This window comes from Trachurus japonicus, chromosome 1 (genome assembly GCF_045865225.1).
Source record: "Trachurus japonicus isolate A0001 chromosome 1, Traja_1.0".
Taxonomy (NCBI): Eukaryota; Metazoa; Chordata; class Actinopteri; order Carangiformes; family Carangidae; genus Trachurus; species Trachurus japonicus.
The window spans coordinates 10782140-10804947 of NC_140907.1; the positions used below are offsets into that span (position 1 = coordinate 10782140).

General features: G+C 40.3%; 1 protein-coding gene across 2 annotated transcripts in view; it reads right to left on the bottom strand.

Moving 5' to 3' along the window:
- Window positions 1–22808, bottom strand: part of LOC146991404 (regulatory-associated protein of mTOR-like) — a 150635-nt gene that overhangs the window by 94579 nt on the left and 33248 nt on the right. For both annotated transcript variants that reach the window (XM_085768951.1, XM_085768866.1), the window contains exons 3-4: window positions 4157–4259; window positions 1287–1369 (exon numbers count right to left, since the gene is read on the bottom strand). In XM_085768951.1, the coding sequence (XP_085625077.1) occupies window positions 1287–1369; window positions 4157–4259 (186 nt within the window). The remainder of the gene's footprint in view (window positions 1–1286; window positions 1370–4156; window positions 4260–22808) is intronic.

The window sequence follows — 22808 nt, forward strand, 5'->3', positions numbered from 1 at the left end:
CTCCTATCATCTCCTCTCCACAGCCTGAACCCAGACCTCCTGTCTTAACATGGAAGGAGTGTTTACAGGACGGAGGAGCCGCCCCTGCCATCTGCTCCAGCTCCGGGGCTTCGACGCTCCGAGGGCCGAGGGGGGGGGCTGCTGGAGGAGGACGACAGACCCTGGAGCCTCTGGGAAAACACTGAGCTCGCATTCAGCCAGGAGCCGAGGAGAAGCGCTGCCGCTGTTGCTGGCAATGACACCGATCCACGGACGGACGCGCTCGCACTTATAACAGCTGAATTTACAAGAACACATGATGCATCTGTTTAAAAAAATAAAACTATGAATCACTGTCAGCAGCATGTGGGTGTTTCTGTTGGCACGGTGCACGCAGGAAGACTTAAAGCTGACACAATGGGATGTCGAAAATAAATCCATTCAACCTCTCACACATTCAAATGATGACTAAATGGGGAACATTCAGAGCCACCAAGTTGCACAAGACACATACAGTACATAAATGAACATACTTAGTTAGGGCCCTATGATTTCAACGATCACAGAATCGCAGAATTGGCCAATTAAAACGGAATCTATTTTTAACGTGGAATATCGCGGAATTTGACTGAAATGCTGTTTTCGTGTGGAAGAGGAACGTATGTCTGGGGAAAACTGCAAATCTGGGTGGAAGGTATGGAGGAAAAGTGTTGTTTGTTTGTTACCTCAATACATTTTAAGTAATTTCCATTCAATTTGTGTACATTTTTGTCAATAACATTAAAAACACACTCTTTTTGGTGGTAAAATAAGAGCAAAAGCAAAAACTGAATTTCCAAAAATTAAAATGGAAAAAAATGAATTTTGGAAAAAATAAAACAGATTTTATAGGGTCCTACATACTGAACAAGCCAAAAATGAGCACCTCTGCTCTGTTCACTCAGGTTGCATCAGGACAAGAGTTGTACATGTGAAAGAATAGAGACTGCGGGTGTTGACAGCCACAGAAAACATGGCCTCCTCTGCTGCTACCTGCATCGTTCAGCCTCACAGAACTGGCAAAAACCTGAAAGACTCTGAAACACCGAGGACTGCTGCCAAAATCTATGAAACAACTTTCAGTGCAACTAATGAGCGCCAAACTCACCATGGGATGTGACCAAGGTCAAGTCTTTTCGGTGTCTGTGATTAATTGCATTCCGTTTCTGACTGTTTTAATGGAAGCATTTCATCAAGTGTGTACATGCTGTAATGTGCGGAGTGGCGAGTGTGTGGAGGGAAGGACTGGTCCATGTGAACCCACTCACCCTTGGTTGCCAGTTTTCGTATTGCTTCTGCAGGTTGGCCCCGATGGTCTCCAGGGCTTTCTGTGGGCTCATCGACAGAGGATCTGGCAACCAAACACAGAGTGTAAACACACTGCGATCACGCTCACACAACAGTACACAACAGTCATCGCAACACGTTCTGCATCTGATGGTGGCACACCAAGCATTTCAATCTCTTCATTACGTTTTCAGCTGGCAGTGGCCATCAAAAACATCACAAAGCTCAAATTATTTAATATTCGGGCAAACGCACAATGATTACAAGGGAAAATTTTAGTTTATCCTTTCGGCATCAAAGCAAATTTTCTCCATGAATCAAAAGCAGTGTTTGGGAAAATAACAGCAGCCCCTTAAGGCTGAAATATTAATGAGAGTGAATCAATACAGCATGAAGAATAGCAGAATATAGATGGAGGATGGATCGGATTGCGCTCAGCAGGCACAGAAGAATATTATTGGCAGGTCTGGAAGAGATACTGATATGGCTCATGCAGACAATTAAACCTCTGCTCTTATGATGAATGAGACCTTTTTACACTGCATTATCACAACACAGTGATGAGAGTGAGGAGTCAAATGATAACTTCTATTTCTTGGTATATTACTGTAGGTAATTTCATATTATATAATAATTGAGGAATTATTTCACCTGTCTACATTTTCATCTCTAATTGCACATGGAGAAATGTGAAATAAAATGTATGATACAATGGAGTTTTTTAAGAAACCTATCATGGTGGAGGTGCATGTAGAACAAGGAAGCAGCTAAATAAACAGTTTAACAATTTTCTCACACAGTGACACTTTAAACCATTAAAAAATAGCCAGTGGCCACTGAAAAGCAAACACAGCTTTTTTTTTTCTATGAGCAAATAGATGTGGAATTAAACGCTGTGTGGTGCATTTATGGACACTGCCTCTGTTGTTACGAGCCAGACGATGTCTCCAAACACAACAAGTGGCAGGTCTGCAGAGAGGCAGCGTCCTCAGAAGATGCTCAGAGAAGTTAGAGGAGGTTAAGATGTGAATTCTTTAATGAAATTCCCTTTGTCTTGGAGGAATCTCAGGGGAGTCTTGAGGTTTCGGTTTTAAGGTTCCCATTCAATGGAAATGGTTCCTTTTGTTTTTGCTCTGAGTTAGGTGGTGGGGTACTGCGGGGGGCAGACTGCTTCATCCTCTGACGGCCGAGGACCTTAAGAGCAGAGCTCCCATGGGAGAGACATGAGAATATCCCAAAGTGCTGCAAAAGTTTGACTTTTGCTGTCAAGGTCTAATATAGGCCTGCACGATATGAGATAAAATGTGATGTGTGATGACACTGTTCAATATTGCAACGATATGACTTGCAAAAAATAAGCAAATAGTAGGTAGTAGGTGTTAATATTGATTCTGTGTCTTTCTGCATCAATGGGTCCCCTGCTAATAGGTACCCTTACTGAGAAGCCCATACTGACTGACTGACTGACTGACTGACTGACTGACTGACTGACTGACTGACTGACTGACTGACTGACTGACTAAAAGTATGAAAAAATATGTATATATATTTTGAGCATAATTTTATTGAACAAATTGCATATGAATAACAAATCAATTAAAGAGAATGTTCATTTAACCCTCTCCTGCTTCCACCATCCTCTGAACACCAGTAAACCTATAGAAAGTGAGCGGGCCTGGGATCATCTGATTGGCTAAAGCCTTGTCCACATGGAAACTGAGCTTTCCTTAAAGGGATATTTCAACATTTTGGAAAATTCACCTGTTGCCATAATCCCTATAGTTTCATTGTCGGTGCAAGTTGTTTTTAGATTGGCGGGGCAGAGACGTGAGCTGCTCAGCTAACGCTTTGGAGGTGCACAGTATTTCAACGTTTCCCTCATCAAACTAAATACACAATCCAACAACTCCAAAACGCTCTCGTGGAGAAGTTGTGACCTGCACATTCACCACGCTATGAGATAACGTATAATCATGTAACATTACGACACAAGAAGCAAAACTTTCGAAAATACTTGCACTTTTGAAGTCACTCTGCTGAGCAGCCATGTCCAGGATGTAGTGTCGGCTACGGCTAAACACTACAGTGAGCATGAGAAATACATTAGAAACATTAGCGGCAGCTTTTGACATGGATTCTGAGGTCGGCCTACCTTGTGTAGTGCGGGTCATGATATAAACCAAGCCACTGGTTGTGTTGTTCTTGGTAACGCATGCCCCGCCCCTTCTTGATTCTGATTGGTCAGTGTGGGAAAAGTGACACTGACGTGTAGCGCGCTGTTCAAAAAGTTGAACAGATTTCAACTTGGGGCGCTCTGAGCGCCGCGACAAAATGAAAAAAGGCAGCGCTGAGAGCGTTTTTTCCACCGAGTAGACGCTGAGAGCGCACTTGGTGGACATGGCCCTTTACCTCTAAAACAACTCTGTCTGGTAACGTTGTGTTATTATCTCATAGCGTGGTGAATGTGCAGGTCACAACTTGTCCACCAGAGCGTTTTGGAGTTGTTGGATTGTGTATTTGATGAGTTTGATGAGGGAAAGCCGCACAGAGCTCACGGCTCTTCCCCGCCGATCTAAAAACAGCTTGCACCGACAATTAAAGGGAATAGGCGAAAATGCTGAAATAACCTTTTAAACGATTTTCTTCTTCTTTGTTCTCAAAAAGTTTCCCTTTTCATGAAATGTCTGCATACAAAACTTACTCATCGCATTTCAGACGACCTTTTGCAATTGGTTTATCGTGCATGTTCATATCACGATGATGATGAAAATAAGATTAATCGGTGCTATACATGTTTAAGGAAACACTTATGTGTGATTGTTGATTCATGTTCAGGTTTGGATTCACTCACCTATCCAGCACTCCAGTCTGGCGCAGGGGGAGGTCTTGACCACATCAGGAGGGTCCACTCCCACGTTGAGACACAGCACCAGCGCCACACTCACAGTCTTCATCTGAGGGGGAGAAGATGAGGGACAACACATTATTTTCACACCACTTATCAGTGCCCAGATCACAACACTGTGGATTCAATGTCAACGCCTTTCAAGAGCACATCAAATCTTTATTCATGTCAGAAACTGGAACGAGAATGTTTATATTCAGTTCCACTTGGGGAGTTAAAGCACATCCTGCAGCTCGATCCAGCGAAGCAGTGAAAGTTAAGTGTCTGGCCTGCAGGGAAACTCAACAGTTGTTACTGAGAGAGGAGATTTATTCCCCTCCAACTACCACGTCTTCCCATCTGATACAGGGATTTCACCCGCCGAAATACATTCAGCGATGTCAGCAGTCGGCAGAGGAAGTTCACACAGCAGCATAATCAGAAGGCTAATTTAAGATACTGATTGATAAACTGATAAAACTACAACTGGAATTCACTCAGTTACTGTTCACATGTGTTGCTCTGTGGCCCACAGTCATGTTAATACGCTTGACTGAATTACTGAACTAGTGTTAGTTTTCACAACTGACTTGAACTCGGCATAATAAAGCTTGGACGTGGATGGGACAATATCACATAAATCAAAGATTGTTCCAAATCTGAAGTTCAAGTTCGTGACTGAAAAACATCCGCTGCTTCTGTTTTCATTTTGTAAAATAGAGCTCTACGAATCATAAGCAGAAGTCGATATGGAGATCAATCAAACCCATTATGTCCTAAGTAGTTAAAGCTGTAGAAATACAAAGATCTAGTAGATTACAGTACTCGTAAGAAAAACACTCAGGAAAACATGAAAGCCAATCTATGGATTTTTATAAAACCAAGAGTGAGAACCAAGATATAAAGCTGCATTAATGTGAAAAGAATCAGTTTCTCAATCTCAACATAGAAACCAAAGAATCTAAAATTAACATTATAGTTTAAGAAAACAATTAAAGCCAATATGTTGAAGAAATACAATAAAAAGTGTTAATTGAACTTTGTTATGATAAATCATTTCGATATAAAACGTAAAGAATAATAATAATAAAAAATAATTGTAACCAATGAACTAAGAGTGGTGTGAGTTACTGAATTATTGGTTTTGTTAATTAATATCTTGTGAAAGAGGGGCAGAATATAATATATTATGAGACTTTTCTTCTTTGGTTGGACTGTCATGATGATACCACAAGATAAAGAAAACAGAACCATTTGAATGATAAGCTGGCAGTCCAGTTCTGGCCTGCAGGCCACCACTCACTGACCCCTGTGCTAACAGTACCAACACTGTCACTGCATGAAGGAAGTGAACCTGTACCAGTGCAGTAGGAAGTTAAAGCTGATGATATCAAGCAGGAGTCCATCTTTGAATGAAGAATGAAATAGAAAATCAAACTGGTAAAGCAGCATCACTGACACCAGCGGGTGATGAACCCAACAACTGACCGCTGAGGCAGGAAGCAGAAAAGACTGCAGCTATCAAAATAAAGCAATCATTGATCTGTGGGTTATGTGACCGGCTATCCCGACACACACACATACACACATTGAGTCTTTATCAGGCAGCGCAGCTCCCCTACAGTACAATGACACACCTCAGTGGCAGTGAGCCACCGCTCCATCTTCAGCGCCTCAGAAACACTGGTTAGTGCAGCACAGCAGACGTCAGCGGTGGTGACGGCCTGTCAACTCAGCCTGTAGCTCTGCTTCATGAGGGCACTGACACAGTGAGCTGACCTCAAACAATGGGCCCATAAAGGCCTGCTGGTCAGCCACCTGAAGACTAATGCCAATACACAAACACATGAAAACTCCTCCTACATATGATCACACCACTGTGCTCTTGAAATCATCTTTCTGATGCTGTGAGTGTGAGTAATGTAGAAATGTTGGCTGGAATGTCAGACAGAGAGCTAGAGAGAGATCTACCATAGCTACAGGTCAAAAAGCAGCCCCCTTATTTATTTGACCGAGGCTGGTTTAGCAAAAAAGGGGGGTTAGAGGTGGAACGATACATCAATTTCAGTGATCAAATAAAGAACGATTAACGAAAACCTCGATTAGATGTCGATTAGTCATTTTCAGGACACACCTATATTTTGAAATTCCTCCTCCTTTATATTAAAGGTGTTCAGAAAAGAAAATTGATTTTGAGCCCACTATGGGTCTTAAAATTAGTGTACTCACTCATCTATCAGATGATGTAGCCCAAACTTTGTGCAAAATTCTATGTGCAAAATTCTATTTTCAAGTAAATCCGGGGTGAAAGTGGGGTAGTGCATTGGATAATGCAGGCGCACAAATTATGCATCACATTGGTCACGATTCATCAGCCAATGATATTGGATCCGTCATCTGTCAATCAGACGTCTGAGAAGAGCGGCTCCGTCTCGTAACGTTGTGTTATTATCTCATAGCGTGGTGAATGTGCAGGTCACAACTTGTCCACCAGAGTGTTTTGGAGTTGTTGGATTGTGTATTTGATGAGTTTGATGAGGGAAACCAAGAAATCCCATTAACCTCCGTAGCGTAGCTCTGAGCAGCTCGCGGCTCTGCTCCGCCGTTCTAAAAACAGCTCGCACTGACATATAAAGGTAACGAACCCCCAAAATGTTGAACTATCCCTTAAAGAGCTAGCCTTTCTTTTAATAAGGAAAATATATTTGGGGTCAAATAGAAAAGAAACACTACAACTTACTGCAATCATATATAAGATATATAAAAATATGATTAATTGAAATGTGCTGTTCAAGCCACATGTTTCTCTACAGTGCAGAATGTGTGAGAAAGTTTATTCAGTTTGTAAGAAATGTCTTGACTTTGGTTAAGTTGAGTTTCTTTGTATTATCCCTGGCTTTTTGAAACATTTCACATTTCGACATGATTATGTTTATGTCTAAGTGAGTGTTATTCATGTTGCATTCAAAAGTCAGACATGTGTTGTGTAAAAGGCAGAGTCTGAACTTTGACTGCACAAACTCAGCGGGACAACTGTTTGTTAATGGCACTGCTTAACCCCAGCTGATGAGTCACAGTTTCATCATCATGTCACTTTGTGAATCAAAGCGTGAGAGCATTAACTCTGGCTATCGACAGCAGTCAGACTTCGTCAGGCCCAGTGTGTGCTCAATTAACAGTTGGTGGGCTACCCGCTGAGTCACAGAGGACTCTGTTTCTTCTGCAGCTCGTTGGCCAGAGTTTTTGTAACATCAGATCACATCAAGCAGGACTCCACGTAGGCGACTCAGACACTTAGAGCTACAGTTATTATCATAAAGAAATGAAATGTGAAGAATTACTTTTGAAACATTAGATGTGGATTCATGAATGAATCCCTTCAAGCACTCTGCCCGTCATTCACCTAAGGCCTTTGTAAATAGTTTGGGGCTTTGATAACATTTTATCTCAGCTCATTTCATATCAAATTAATCATGAAATTAAATATTAGCTACTGATGATTACTTTCCATTACATATTATTATCATTACTACAAAAAGAATACATTCAGTTCGAGACTCTAATCCATTTCCATTTTAATATTTTAAAATATTATTGCTACTATACTAACTATGTAAATATCAAAATAGAAATAAATGAATAACAATACTGTCATTACGCACAATATAAATAACAGTGTTTCCCACACATTCATTTATTCGTGGTGCGCCGCCACAAAAGAATTACGTCCACCACAAATAATCCCCCCCCCCCCGTCGGACGATCATTCCGTTGCATGCATAACAGCAGTGAAACGCTTCGCTTTCCAAAACTCCTCGTGTCCTTAAAAACTAACTCTGGAAACCTATGTAAATATCAAAATCGCGCGCACCCCCCACCCCACATGGGAAACACTCAATAAGTCATTAACACTTGTTTACGCTAGAAAGCGTCTATAGTAAAACAACAACAAGAGCAGTAAAAAAAAAAAAAAACTGCTGCACAACGATTGCATGATGATCGAAACTGTTGCACAACTGATCATTCCAGAGAATTAGAGGGCTGAGTGAGAGGATGTTGTTATAAAGTTCCTACTTCTTAAAGAGGAACTATGCAGGATTTGTAGCTTAACTATGCTACATTTTTACCTTAATTAAACAGCTTTGGAGTAATTGTGATGGTTTAATAAGTGGCTTAACTTGTTACAGGGAGAACGGAGGCTCTCTGCCTTGTGCGTGTCACTTATTCTGTCTCTTGCCTGAAAAACAACTTTGTAAGATCAGCGCCGCCCTGGTGTCCCAGCTCTCGTCTCTGGGGCATTGCTACACAAACGCGCCCTGAAACTCGTGATCTCTTGTTTATGACAGTTTAAACTACACAAATATACACGTTATAACATCGTATATGATATATAACATTATCTACTGCTCTTTTGATTGATTTCTCGCTGGCTTTGTGGTAAACAAATGCACATGGCCAGGAGGAAGGTTAGCGAAACAGCGGAAAAACAACCGGGCTTGCATAGTTCCTCTTTAAATTTTACCAGGAACTTCCTCAGTGGAAATGGGGCTAATGGTGAGTGGCAAATAGAAGCTGTAGCTTCAGCTGTAATGAACTTGCTCGGTTTTAAAATGGGAGTTTAAGCCATTAGCTACACAGTCAGAGTTTGATTGATCTTGTAGCTTTTTACTGTAACGGGCTGACCATGACTAAAATACCATGTACCACTGGTGGACATGAGATGGCAGGAAAATCTGAAAATATCAGTTTTCTGAAAGTTCATATTAGATTCATGAATGTTGTGATACATTACTCCTATTGGCTCTGTGTGTATGTGTTATGCTGCTGTATAAAACATCTATTGAGAGCTATAGTCATTTGGTAGTGTACACACGCAGGGAGCCGACATGTAGGTCAATGCAATAGTGTCAAGTGACCTTTAGCAGATAGTCAGTGTCTCAGTGTGCAGCGTCTACCTATAGACCATGTGTTGTAAAAATGTGGTGGATCTTGTGACGTCCCACGGCTGAGTGGTCAGGGAGGCAGTTGGTGAGGGTAATTAAGGTGCCCTCTGTTTCCCCGCCGACAGAGCGAAAGGTCAGTGTGCTAGTGGGACGCAACAGGATCGGACTCAACTTGTACATGCATCGGCACACACACGGGCCCGCTGCGGCGCATCACTTCATTCATTTCCACCTGACCCGCTCACCCCTCAGCCTTTCCCCACCTGCACGGTTGGTAATATTTCTATTTGGCTCCTGGTAAATTGGAACTGATGCGCAGGTTTTGTGCTTGGGTACACAGCTGTTTGCACACAGCACTTCAGGACACACAGGGATCAGTGAGGAGAGGAACGGAAGCAGCAGCTCCATTTTACAATCTCGACAGTTTGCTGTGGTGTGGTGTTCTCATACAAGGAGAGTCCAGAGCCATGTTACTGGACACAAACACAAAAATGATTGTAGGGCACAGAGGCGATGGTGTATATACTTGCTGCTCAGTCTGTGGCTTTCTGTCACATACAAAGCAAGAGAAAACACTCTCCGACCAATCAGTGGCCGGCAGTCGGTTGACGTCACATTTCAGCATTGGTTCACCTCACTTGGAACCTCGCTGGAGGCGATACCAAATAAGTACCAGATACTATCTCTAATGGGAAGGGGGAAAAAAGGAAAACACAATAGCGTCAAGTCAAACTGCATGAGAGCAACCAACTTCTATTTTGTATTTATTTTTTATTTTATTTTATTTAGGATTCGCTGATTAGCACTGATGGAAATGGGACTGCCGAGGGCATTACAGTTCACACTAAAAGAGAGATGTCAGGGTCTTGAAAGTTGTTTGGCTCCACAAATGTCTCTTCATCCATCCACAATCATTCCAGTAGCTGTGAAAAACAGTTAAACAGAAATCTAGAAATCTAGTGCCAAGGAAAAATAAATGTGTCTTTTGAAAAGGCTGCATTTATGTATCAGCGTGCCTTGAAACATACGCAAAATTAACAAAAGCAATCTCAGATTTTTACTCCCTTCAATCCTTCGAAGAAGTGGAGACTTTCACTCCAGAATGATCCGGTGTCCTCTGACACACAGCTCCTCCCCTAATGACAGGAAAGTCAATGAAGACTGACTAGGGTTGCAAAGGGGCGGAAAGTGTCCAGTAAATTTCCAGAAACTTTCCATGGGAAGTTAAACTGAGGAATTTTGGAAATATTCCAAATTGGAAACTTTCCATGGGAATTTATGGTAATTAACTGGAAATTGGGGATAATTTGTGTAATTTGTGTTAAAATATTTTGTTTTGTCATTAGCAGACATCCATGCAAAATAATACAATTAAAAAACATGACATTTCAACAGATTCAGTAAGGTAAAAGTAAAATGACCCAACTATATTTAAATTCCCCAACCTTCAATTTTGTAAATTTTGGATTTATTCCTGTGTATTCCCATATATTCCTGTTAATTCCCATGGAAAATTCCCGGAATTTTGCAACCCTAATGAAGACTCAAGCTGTTGGGAAGCTATGGGTTGCTTCACTGCTTATTAAACACTTTATTATGGTGTTCTTTTAGCTCGCACTCTGAGGTGTTTTCATATTATCTTCTGTAGTTTCCTTTCACATTTGTTAAAGAAAGGTGTGATACAGATTCTCTGCTGTCAGAAAGAACACCCTGCTCCTGTAATCTTGTTGTGCATTAGCTCAGATCAGAGGTGTTTTCCTGTGCTGTAAGTGCCATAACCATCAAGGCACTTTACAACACTGCGTGTGGAAATGTGTCTAAAAATAGAAAAATCTCTTCACAGCTTCATTCTCAAATGACCTCTTCCCCAATACCTCAGAGTCCCCAACTTTGGTTGCTGCACACACTTATTCAATTGGCAAATGCTTTTATCCTAAGCATCTTACAATGATGGACCTCAGTGCAGTAGGAGACCAAGGTCTAAGTACTGAGTTTTATGTCTATTTAATAAGGCAAAGTGCAAGGAGCTCAAGAAAAGCAGTGAAGGTGCACAGTGAGAGCCAGTTAGTCCTGTCAGGGTCAGAGAGGAGGTGCTCCATCAAGAGCTTCTTGTCCCAAACACTTGTCTCCCTGTGTCTCACTGGACCTCACTGTATACATTTCAATTGATTTCCTGTATTTACATTTTTTTCAACTTTTGTTATTCTGTGTCTTTGTCCTTCAGCCTGATTGTTAGCTGTTTATTTACTTTAGTTTTTAGTGGAGGTTTTTTTTTTTTTTTTTTTTTTTTTAGTTTGCCACATGCTTGAATTGAGAAAGTTCAGTTACTTATATGATGCATATGAAACGTGCGGTGTGCTCTGCTCACACACTGCTCCTACTTTGGCCAGAGGTGATTGTTCTAAGACTGCAAGGGAAGCTCTGCGTCCTCTAAAATGTCAAAAAATAAATGGTCAAATATGAACTGCTGTGTCTACATTTCATTGGGTCGACTGACGCGATTTTCTTCTCATACATTCCCGTAACCTCTCAGTGCATTAAACCTGTTGAAGCTCAGCGTGCATGGCAGAGTGGTGTTGTTGGAACTAGACAGTCACTGGATTTAAAGGGTAACTATGCAAGTCCGCTCACTTTTCCGCTATTCTGGTTACGCTGCTCTGTGCATTTGTTTACAACAAAGCTGGCGAAAAATCAATAAATTGAGAGGTGGATAACGTCACATTCAACATAGCGCGTGTGTTTGTGTAGTCTTAACCGTCATGAACACAAGATTACGGGTTACGGTGCGCGTTTATGTCGCGGTGTGCAGAGACAAGAGCTGGGCGACCGAGTAACTATACTGATGTTGCAAGATTGGTTTGAGCCTCCGTTCTCACTCGTAATAAGTCATAAGTCATGTAGTCAACTATCACAATTACTCCAGAGCTTTTTAATTAAGGTAAAAATGTAGCATAGCCATGGGAGAAATCCTGCTTAGTTCCTCTTTAAAGGGGACATATTATGGATATATCACTTTTTGAAGGCTCTTTATGTGTTTGTCTTGCCTTCCAGCCCCCAAATTGTGAGAATTGACAAAAAAAAAAATCTGTAATTTTCAGGCTCCCTAGGTTGAAATCCATGTGGTTTTATGAGCTGTTCCCTCAGTTGCCTTCCAGTGATTTGAATTTGCATAATACCACCCCTACCGGGTACCAGTAGAAGGGGCGGGGCAAGAAGTGGGTCATTTGCATTAAAGGGACAGGCACTGAAACCAGCCGTTTTGAACTGGGCTGTTTAGAGAGGATGAAAAGAGCTGTGATGTTTGATCCTTGGGGTATTTTGACCAACACATGTCACAGATATGACTTTAAGACACCTGGGAACTATTTTAATTTGTGGAAAAGGGGCAGAATATGTCTCCTTTAATGCTGCGATGTTGTCCTCCCTCACTGAAACTCAGAATCTCAGGGAGTGAATGGAGCAGTGGGCGGGCCAAGATGCTGGGCTTCTGCATTTCGATTGACAGCGGTTTTGAAATAAACATTGGAGCATTTTCAAGTTCAGTCCCATTGCGGATTTTGCAAGTGAAGTCAAAAGACAGACTGCAGTTCATTTCTTGGTATTCACTTGGCGATATATCTTATTTCAATATGATGCAATAGGATACAGTTTGATGCACTTTAAGGTCCCATAGGGAAATTTATCTTTCACTAAGTTGTGCATATCTGTGAATACAACACAATTGCAGCATTTCCTTGTTACATAATTCTCACATTTCTTTGTCTGAGTTAAATATAGTTTGTTAGTTCAATGTATGTATGGTGATGTAGGCCGGACATTTCCCTCCCCTTTCCCTCAGCTGCCACTGTTTCTGGCCCTACATTTTTCAACTTAACTGTATCCCTACGCACAAAGATAAACTGCTTATGATAAACCCCAATGTTCAGCAGCACACAGCTCTGCTCTGACGATGCGCAAGTACCTCACACAACCCGATGTCAAAAAGCCAAACCATCCCTTCAACAACGTGCGTGTTAGTGTTCCTGCTCTCTGTCAACTCTGCCGAGGCTGCAAAATGTCTACACCAGTCCAGTAACCTGGGAAAAGACATTTATATCTAAAACATATTACAAAGCCAGAGGCTGAAGCGGGATGAACCGGGGGCAGGCTTGCCCTTTTAGAATACAACAACAGAAATGACAGCAGGCTTTAGAGACGCAGTAATGCAAAGTCCAGGGAGAGAAATGTTACTGTCATGGCAGGTGAAATGTCAAAGAAAACAGTTGACTCTCTGGAGGAGGCGGTAACTCATCACTTCATGTTTCCAAACTCTACATCCTCCATAAAAACACACAAAAGGATACCGACTTTAAAAAAAAGAACAGGTAAGTTCAACTCAAACTTGTCACATGAGGCACAGAAAGGACCGGAGCCGACATTAAAGGCACCACAATGAGATCACATTGGTGTTAATCATCGTTATCATTAACTGGCTCAAGATGGCGAGATAATTAACATCCTAACAGCCATGATGAAATTATTTGTTTGTGTCCAGCATCCAGTGCAGGCAATTCATAATACATTTAATATTCATTTGCGCAAGATTAATACAAACTAGAAAATTTCCTCTCGGGAAATTTTGAATGGGCCACGGGAGCTACTGCGGGTTGTGCCATCTCTGTCAACATGGGAATCAAACCCACGATCTTAAGGTCAAGACAGAGCTGATCAGACAGACACATGATCATCTTTCTATAAGCACTGATATGGAGGAGCTGTAACCACATTAGGTTAACTGTGTGTGTGTGTGTGTGTGTGTGTGTGTGTGTGTGTGTGTGTGTGTGTGTGTGTGTGTCTGTGTGTGTCTGTGTGTGTGTGTGTGACACCAACAAGGTTTAACTTTAAAACCAGATTAAATCATGGTTTAAGTTTAAATTCTGTTGCACGTTAACTGTGTTTTAATCACATGAAGGTGTGTGTGTGTGTGTTTGTGTGTGTGTGTGTGACTGTAATCACATGAAGCTGGCTCGAGAGTCTGTGTGTGTGTGTGTGTGTGTGTGTGTGTGTGTGTGTGTGTGTGTGTGTGTGTGTGTGACTGTAATCACATGAAGCTGGCTCTAGAGTCTGTGTGTGTGTGTGTGTGACTGACTTGACACATAGTTAGTTAGTAGCTGCATCCTGTGTCAGTCTGATTTAGCTGTGTCTGTGTTTATAAACATTTAAACGAGCGCCAGGTGGATTGTTTATGAAGTTAACGAGCTCTGGCCTGAGGATCAAAGAGGTTACCACGGCGATAGGGGCCCCCGCAGGCTGAGACAGACAGAAACGTGGAGAAATAGAGCCATTTTCTGCCTCTAAACCGGTCTCACAATTAGGCTTAGCATGACAAAACGGTAACTCCTATCAGAACAAAACACAGATCAACGTTGCTCTAAGGACTTACTGAAAATTTCGGTACGATTTGGTGTTTCTACAGTAAATATTTTGGCGACGCTGGCAGTTTTAAAACATCAGGCCGTTCTGCTCCTCTCAGAAAATATTTGTATTGGACTCAATGAGGAGCAGGGACAGACGTGGCCGCACTCAGAGGCTGATTCTGTAAGTTCTGTAAGTCTCTCTGATATTTTGAGCACATGACATGAGAGATAACAAGTTTGTCTTACAAATTCTGAAAAAATTAGGTCTGTAGAGTGTAAATTGTGGCCGTGGTGGCAATTTATCCAGAAAAAATACAGAATGTTTCTTCACTCTCTCCCACTCTAACCGATGATGTCACGCACTCTGACACGAACATTCCATGCAATACACACCCATTATAAACTCATAATTTCTCCAAAAATGATCATGGTCATTGATCAGGGATTGATCAAAAACTATATGACCTATCAAAACGTGGAGTAATGCGACAATACACAAGACTTGTGTCTACTGTTTAAAGTTTAAATGGAGTCTCTAGGTGAAAGTATGCCTGAGCAGTAGACTTTTGTTAAACTCCAATGATTGGTCTTTTTCGGTCTTTTTTTTTCGCCCGTCCCATTGACTTACATGCAAAATTTTTGCGCAGTTTTTCGCGACTACGTCGCGAAAAATTCGTAAACAGTTGAGAAAAGTAATAGCACCCCGATCCCGATCAAACCGCACGTTTTGATATATAATTTGTCCTGCAACTCTTCGAGTTGCAGGACTAGTAGCGAATCAAAAATCGTCCGGAAGTGGAAAAATAACTAGAAAAAGCATTTCCAAGAATGGAAATGGTGTGACTGCTGACAGCAACTGAACGCTGTTGCAGAATTAGCAAATAGTGCAAGCAGTGATCACCATACAAATGTTTGACCAAGGTCGGAATCGAACCCACATCCTCATGGTCATTAGACTTCCACTCTGCCTCTAGGCCACAGTGCACACACAGTTGCAGAGACTGTTGTCTGTTAATGATCTGCACACTGTCAACATCAAGAAAGCTTGAGAGTCAAGCTTGAATGACTTAGAATGAAAATGTCTGTGAATTTCAGGCTGAGCACTAACCATATGGCCACAGAGAACCTGAGTTACAATGAGCTTTATACTATGAGGAATCAAAGACTGTCCAATGACAGCTGAATAATTGGAATCAAAAGTCAAGCAATGAAGTGAAAAGACTGAGGCAGGAATCGAACCCATGACCATATGATCACTAAACCTTTACTCTGCCACTCGGCTACAGAGAGCACACTGCTTTCAAGACTGTTGTCATTCATTGTAATGTGATGATGTGCTGCAAACTGGTACGAGTAATCAAGGAGATAACAAACACCTGTAACCAATTGAAGGCGGGGGAGGAGAGCAGAATTCAACATAACATAACAAGAATTCTTCCCTTGGATTCGAACCAGTGATCTTAGGGTTGGCAAGCATGCACCCTAACGCCTACACTACAGTGGAGTTGTGAAGAAGAGAGGTTGAGACTTTGATGAATGTGAGATTTTTTGTGAAAAAGTTAAATATTTTAAAAAGTATAAATAGTTAAAAAGAGAAAAGTAATGCCGATAAAGTTCAAAAAAAGCTGCACGTTTTGATATATGAATTGTTGAAATAGCACAAAGTATGAAGGACTAGAAGAAGACCGTAAAAAGGCGGAAGAAAATGGCCAAACAGAAGAACAATAGTGTGACTGCTTCAGCAGTCACACTAATAACTAGAAAATTTCCTCTCGGGAAATTTTGAATGGGCCACGGGAGCTACTGCGGGTTGTGCCATCTCTGTCAACATGGGAATCAAACCCACGATCTTAAGGTCAAGACAGAGCTGATCAGACAGACACATGATCATCTTTCTATAAGCACTGATATGGAGGAGCTGTAACCACATTAGGTTACCTGTGTGTGTGTGTGTGTGTGTGTGTGTGTGTGTGTGTGTGTGTGTGTGTGTGTGTGTGTGTGTGACTGTAATCACATGAAGCTGGCTCTAGAGTCTGTGTGTGTGTGTGTGACTGACTTGTCACATAGTTAGTTAGTAGCTGCATCCTGTGTCAGTCTGATTTAGCTGTGTCTGTGTTTATAAACATTTAAACGAGCGCCAGGTGGATTGTTTATGAAGTTAACGAGCTCTGGCCTGAGGATCAAAGAGGTTACCACGGCGATAGGGGCCCCCGCAGGCTGAGACAGACAGAAACGTGGAGAAAAACAGCCATTTTCTGCCTCTAAACCGGCCTCACAATTAGGCTTAGCATGACAAAACGGTAACTCCTATCAGAACAAAACACAGATCAATGTTGCTCTAAGGACTTACTGAAAATTTCGGTACGATTTGGTGTTTCTACAGTAAATATTTTGGCGACGCTGGCAGTTTTAAAACATCAGGCCGTTCTGCTCCTCTCAGAAAATATTTGTATTGGACTCAATGAGGAGCAGAGACAGACGTGGCCGCACTCAGAGGCTGATTCTGTAAGTTCTGTAAGTCTCTCTGATATTTTGAGCACATGACATGAGAGATAACAAGTTTGTCTTACAAATTCTGAAAAAATTATGTCTGTAGAGTGTAAATTGTGGCCGTGGTGGCAATTTATCCAGAAAAAATACAGAATGTTTCTTCACTCTCTCCCACTCTAACCGATGATGTCACGCACTCTGACACGAACATTCCATGCAATACACACCCATTATAAACTCATAATTTCTCCAAAAATGATCATGGTCATTGATCAGGGATTGATCAAAAACTATATGACCTATCAAAACGTGGAGTAATACGACAATACACAAGACTTGTGTCTACTGTTTAAAGTTTAAATGGAGTCTCTAGGTGAAAGTATGCCTGAGCAGTAGACGTTTGTTGAACTCCAATGATTGGTCTTTTTCGGTCTTTTTTTTCCGCCCGTCCCATTGACTTACATGCAAAATTTTTGCGCAGTTTTTTCGCGACTACGTCGCGAAAAATTCGTAAACTGTTGAGAAAAGTAATAGCACAGCGATCCCGATCAGGACGCACGTTTTGATATATAATATGTCCTGCAACTCTTCGAGTTGCAGGACTAGTAGCGAATCGAAAAAGTGTCCGGAAGATGAAGGAGAACTAGAAAAAGAAAGCATTTCCTGCAGAAAATGCGTGTGAATGCTGTAAGCAGCTGAACGCTATTGCTGAAGCAATGCTGAATAAGCTGAAGAAATCATTGAAACAAAGTTGAATTAGCTGAAGAACTGTTGAAAAAGTCTAACGTTGAAGCTGAAATATATAACTTGAAGATTAATGCCTTTTTAAGGACAAAAAGCAGTAGAAATGTAAAAAAAAAAAAAAAAAAGGAGAAGAAAATGTTAAAATCCTGCATGTTGAAGATGTTTAACAGTTGAAGAGTTGAAATCTGCAGCTAGCCACAGCAAGGAAAACTGATGAACCAGCAGTAACATAGCTGAAGCAACAAGTGAGAATAGATTAAAAAGAAGGAACATGTAAGCAGGAAGCTGATTGACATGACGTGATGGAAAAAATCCTGAATTGTTTAGGTTTAAGTGTAATAAATGTGTGTTTAGTCTAAAAGCAGTAGAAATGTTGAAAAGGCAGAGGAATGTGTTGGAAAATCCTGCATTATTAAGTCTAACAGTTGAGGAGTCTGCAGTCAGCTGCAAAAAGCACTGCTACAGAAAACAGATAAACAAGTGCTAACATGGCTAAAGTAATAAGTGAAAATAGATTAACAAATGGAACCTGTAAGAAGGAGGTTTATTTTGTATGAAATGATTGGAAATTATTTAAATTGTTGAAGATTAGCATAAAGAAATTGAAAAGCTGAAGTCTACTCAAATATATTTAAACATGACAGCATGAATACATTGTTGGACTATTACTAATATAGATTAAACAATATCTAGGTGGTTGGAAATTATTTGAATTGTTGAAGATTGTGGTGAAAGAAAAATTAACATTTTAAGTACACTCAAATTACTCTAATAAAAATTATATGTGTGTTGGATATGTGTGTATGGTCAGTGTGTGTGTGTGTGTGTGTGTGTGTGTGTGTGTGTGTGTGTGTGTGTGTGTGTGTGTGTGTGTTGTGTGTGTGTGTGTGTGTGTGTGTGTGTGTGTGTGTGTTGGATATGTGTGTATGGTCAGTGTGTGTCCGTGTGTGTGTGTGTGTGTGTGTGTGTTGGATATGTGTGTATGGTCAGTGTGTGTCCATTTGTGTGTGTGACCGACAGACAGTCAAATAGAGAGAATGTGTGTGCGTTGCCATGGTGACGTTGCCATGGTGAGGTTACCATGGTGAGGTTGCCATGTTGAGGTTACCATGTAACTGTTGGCTGGTGGCTTTAAGGTATGGTGGCAGCTTTAACCATAGGCTTTAACTGCTCTGTGACACCCTCAAACAGATCTAATGTACGACAAATCTGTACTTAGTACGAGCAAAAGGTTTACATTTTCCGAACCATAAGACCTTGCTGAACGCGTCCGTGTCACTTTGGTGTTTCTAGAGTAAAAATTGTTGATTGGGTCGCAGGTTGGAAACTTTGGGACGTTTAGAAAATCAGCGCCTACTTTTGAATGGGAGTCAATGGGAGGAGAGAGGAAACTGGCTGCACTCGGAGGCTCCCAGTTTAAATTGTGTTCGTCTCTCTGGTTTTTTGAGCACATGAAGAGATCAAGGATGAGCTTGTCTACAAGCATGCCCGAAATTATGTGTGTAGAGTGTAATCTGTGGCCGTGCTGGCAGGATAGAGAGAAAAATGTGAGAGGATTTTTAGACCCTCTGTCACTCTACCAACTGCCAACGTCCGAACATTCCGTCCCATTGACTTTCATGTTAAATCTGAATTTTGTCAGAAATTTTAATGATTTTAAAACTATACATATATCTGAAACTGTTGAAGATATCAATAAGCTGAGATATAGCTGAATAGTTGAAAGGTTTGTGAACAGTTTAAAAGTTGAATGAAGTCTGTAGCTGAAAGTATGCTGAAGCTATTAGAGGCTGAATGAAGCAGAAGATTTGAAGAGTTTGACGACTGTTTCAATGTATTCCTATGGGAAAAAAATTGCAGAAAAAGTTAAATATTTTAAAAAGTATAAATAGTATGAAAGAGAAAAATAATAGCATAAATGTCCTGAAAAAGCTGCACGTTTTGATATATGAATTGTTGAAATAGCACAAAGTATGAAGAAGTAGTTAAACACAGAAAAAGGGAAGAAGACTCAGAATAATAATAACTAGAAAAAGAAAGCATTTCCTGCAGAAAATGCGTGTGAATGCTGTAAGCAGCTGAACGCTATTGCTGAAGCAATGCTGAATAAGCTGAAGAAATCATTGAAACAAAGTTGAATTAGCTGAAGAACTGTTGAAAAAGTCTAACGTTGAAGCTGAAACATATAACTTGAAGATTAATGCCTTTTTAAGGACAAAAAGCAGTAGAAATGTAAAAAAAAAAAAAAAAAAAAAGGAGAAGAAAATGTTAAAATCCTGCATGTTGAAGATGTTTAACAGTTGAAGAGTTGAAATCTGCAGCTAGCCACAGAAAGGAAAACTGATGAACCAGCAGTAACATAGCTGAAGCAACAAGTGAGAATAGATTAAATAGAAGGAACATGTAAGCAGGAAGCTGATTGACATGACGTGATGGAAAAAATCCTGAATTGTTTAGGTTTAAGTGTAATAAATGTGTGTTTAGTCTAAAAGCAGTAGAAATGTTGAAAAGGCAGAGGAATGTGTTGGAAAATCCTGCATTATTAAGTCTAACAGTTGAGGAGTCTGCAGTCAGCTGCAAAAAGCACTGCTACAGAAAACAGATAAACAAGTGCTAACATGGCTAAAGTAATAAGTGAAAATAGATTAACAAATGGAACCTGTAAGAAGGAGGTTTATTTTGTATGAAATGATTGGAAATTATTTAAATTGTTGAAGATTAGCATAAAGAAATTGAAAAGCTGAAGTCTACTCAAATATATTTAAACATGACAGCATGAATACATTGTTGGACTATTACTAATATAGATTAAACACTATCTAGGTGGTTGGAAATTATTTGAATTGTTGAAGATTGTGGTGAAAGAAAAATTAACATTTTAAGTACACTCAAATTACTCTAATAAAAATTATATGTGTGTTGGATATGTGTGTATGGTCAGTGTGTGTCCGTGTGTGTGTGTGTGTGTGTGTGAGTGTGTGTGGTAGTTAATGTGTGTTCATTTGTGTGTGTGTGTGTGTGTGTGTGTGTGTGCGTATGTAACATGTAACTGGTGGCTTTAAGGCATGGTGGCAGCTTTAACCATAGGCTTTAACTGCTCTGTGACACCCTCAAACAGATCTAATGTACGACAAATCTGTACTTAGTACGAGCAAAAGGTTTACATTTTCCGAACCATAAGACCTTGCTGAACGCGTCCATGTCACTTTGGTGTTTCTAGAGTAAAAATTGTTGATTGTGTCGCAGGTTGGAAACTTTGGGACGTTTAGAAAATCAGCTCCTACTTTTGAATGGGAGTCAATGAGAGGAGAGAGGGAAATGGCCACACTCAGAGGCTCCTAGTTTAAATTGTGTTCGTCTCTCTGGTTTTTTGAGCACATGAAGAGATCAAGGATGAGCTTGTCTACAAACGTGGCCGAAATTATGTGTGTAGAGTGTAATCTGTGGCTGTACTGGCAGGATAGAGAGAAAAATGTGAGAGGATTTTTAGACCCTCTGTCACTCTACCAACTGCCAACGTCCGAACATTCCGTCCCATTGACTTTCATGTTAAATCTGAATTTTGTCAGAAATTTTAATGATTTTAAAACTATACATATATCTGAAACTGTTGAAGATATCAATAAGCTGAGATATAGCTGAATAGTTGAAAGGTTTGTGAACAGTTTAAAAGTTGAATGAAGTCTGTAGCTGAAAGTATGCTGAAGCTATTAGAGGCTGAATGAAGCAGAAGATTTGAAGAGTTTGAAGACTGTTTCAATGTATTTCCTATGAGAAAAAAATTGCACAAAAAGTTAAATATTTTAAAAAGTATAAATAGTATGAAAGAGAAAAATAATAGCATAAATGTCCTGAAAAAGCTGCACGTTTTGATATATGAATTGTTGAAATAGCACAAAGTATGAAGAAGGAGTTAAACGCAGAAAAAGGGTGAAAGAAGTAAGAATAATAACTAGAAAAAGAAAGCATTTCCTGCAGAAAATGCGTGTGAATGCTGTAAGCAGCTGAACGCTATTGCTGAAGCAATGCTGAATAAGCTGAAGAAATCATTGAAACAAAGTTGAATTAGCTGAAGAACTGTTGAAAAAGTCTAACGTTGAAGCTGAAACATATAACTTGAAGATTAATGCCTTTTTAAGGACAAAAAGCAGTAGAAATGTAAAAAAAAAAAAAAAAAAAGGAGAAGAAAATGTTAAAATCCTGCATGTTGAAGATGTTAAACAGTTGAAGAGTTGAAATCTGCAGCTAGCCACAGAAAGGAAAACTGATGAACCAGCAGTAACATAGCTGAAGCAACAAGTGAGAATAGATTAAAAAGAAGGAACATGTAAGCAGGAAGCTGATTGACATGACGTGATGGAAAAAATCCTGAATTGTTTAGGTTTAAGTGTAATAAATGTGTGTTTAATCTAAAAGCAGTAGAAATGTTGAAAAGGCAGAGGAATGTGTTGGAAAATCCTGCATTATTAAGTCTAACAGTTGAGGAGTCTGCAGTCAGCTGCAAAAAGCACTGCTACAGAAAACAGATAAACAAGTGCTAACATGGCTAAAGCAATAAGTGAAAATAGATTAACAAATGGAACCTGTAAGAAGGAGGTTTATTTTGTATGAAATGATTGGAAATTATTTAAATTGTTGAAGATTAGCATAAAGAAATTGAAAAGCTGAAGTCTACTCAAATATATTTAAACATGACAGCATGAATACATTGTTGGACTATTACTAATATAGATTAAACAATATCTAGGTGGTTGGAAATTATTTGAATTGTTGAAGATTGTGGTGAAAGAAAAATTAACATTTTAAGTACACTCAAATTACTCTAATAAAAATTATATGTGTGTTGGATATGTGTGTATGGTCAGTGTGTGTCCGTGTGTGTGTGTGTGTGTGTGTGTGTGTGTGTGTGTTGGATATGTGTGTATGGTCAGTGTGTGTCCATTTGTGTGTGTGACCGACAGACAGTCAAATAGAGAGAATGTGTGTGCGTTGCCATGGTGACGTTGCCATGGTGAGGTTACCATGGTGAGGTTGCCATGTTGAGGT